Genomic DNA, 993 nt, shown 5'->3' with positions numbered 1-993 from the left:
TTCCTTGGGGATAAACTTCGCATTGGTATCGCGGAAACCTTGTATGTCGATGACTATATCCATTTTGCGAAGACTGGAACGCTCTCGATAGCGCGATTATAATAGTTTAAACTGCTCGCGAAGCGTCGACGTTCGTGTCTCGAATGAAACTGAATTCTTTTCTGTTATATTGCATATTTTTTGATATTTTATGCTATTGGCATTTTGATCGAATGGGGAGTGGAGAAAAAGGAGGGAAATTTTCCGAGTATTACGTTGTAACGGTCAAATACTTGAGAGCGATAAATATCTATCCGGCAAAATCGACGATGACTTGACGAGACGAATCGATTTCTATTACATTATCGAATTCGGCGTAAATAATACAATTAACGGTCTCAGTAAGAGCTTTCTCGAATCGCATTTCTAATCGTAAACTACCATGTCTCACGAGATTCCAATGCCCCGCGTAATTAGCTGATAGGTCGGGTGTGAGATCAAAAGCGAATAGCGTATAACCCTTGGAATAATCGTCTCTACTTATAGAATTTCCTTCGTTCAAAAAATGGATGCCCGTTCCCGCGAAGAGAGTTTGATAAGCTTCGACGTAAAGCGGTTCCTCCGGCGAGAAAACCGGTTGTAACGGCCTACTAGGAATTTGCATACCGTCGACGTATAGCGAGAAGAAATTTATTCCGTAATTTTTGAAATTAAACGGATTTAATTTTCTATCACCATTAAACGCTTTATTATTAACAAAGCCGACTATTATCCTTTTCGGAAGTTGACCGAGTATTACATTATCTAACGATTCACCCACAACACCACTGTGAATCGTAAATGTTTTAACTTCGACTCTCGTGAGCGGATATTTGGCCGTAACTTTACTCAACATTCTAGCGTGCGCTAATAACAATCCTGCGTTTATTTTCGCCCTTCTCACGAGTAAGCTCGCATCCGGTATATGAATTTTCGACAATGAACCGTTACGATCCATAAGACAGAACGAATCTT

General features: G+C 40.2%; 1 protein-coding gene across 1 annotated transcript; it reads right to left on the bottom strand.

The window, feature by feature from the left end:
* Positions 1-289: 289 nt before the first annotated feature.
* LOC115241255 (uncharacterized protein F54H12.2-like) lies at positions 290-643 on the bottom strand. The gene has a single exon (XM_029816918.1). It carries the CDS (start codon positions 641-643, stop codon positions 290-292), a length of 354 nt encoding a protein of 117 aa, XP_029672778.1.
* Between the last annotated feature and the right edge of the window lie 350 nt (positions 644-993).

The sequence above is a fragment of the Formica exsecta genome, unplaced genomic scaffold (assembly GCF_003651465.1).
Source record: "Formica exsecta isolate Colony F162 unplaced genomic scaffold, ASM365146v1 scaffold471, whole genome shotgun sequence".
NCBI lineage: Eukaryota > Metazoa > Arthropoda > Insecta > Hymenoptera > Formicidae > Formica > Formica exsecta.
This window is presented reverse-complemented; position numbering and strand designations above follow the sequence as displayed.

What these genes read in the sequence shown, in the direction of transcription:
- LOC115241255 (XM_029816918.1), bottom strand. Translation starts at nt 643, where the DNA reads ATGCAAATTCCTAGTAGGCCGTTACAACCGGTTTTCTCGCCGGAGGAA.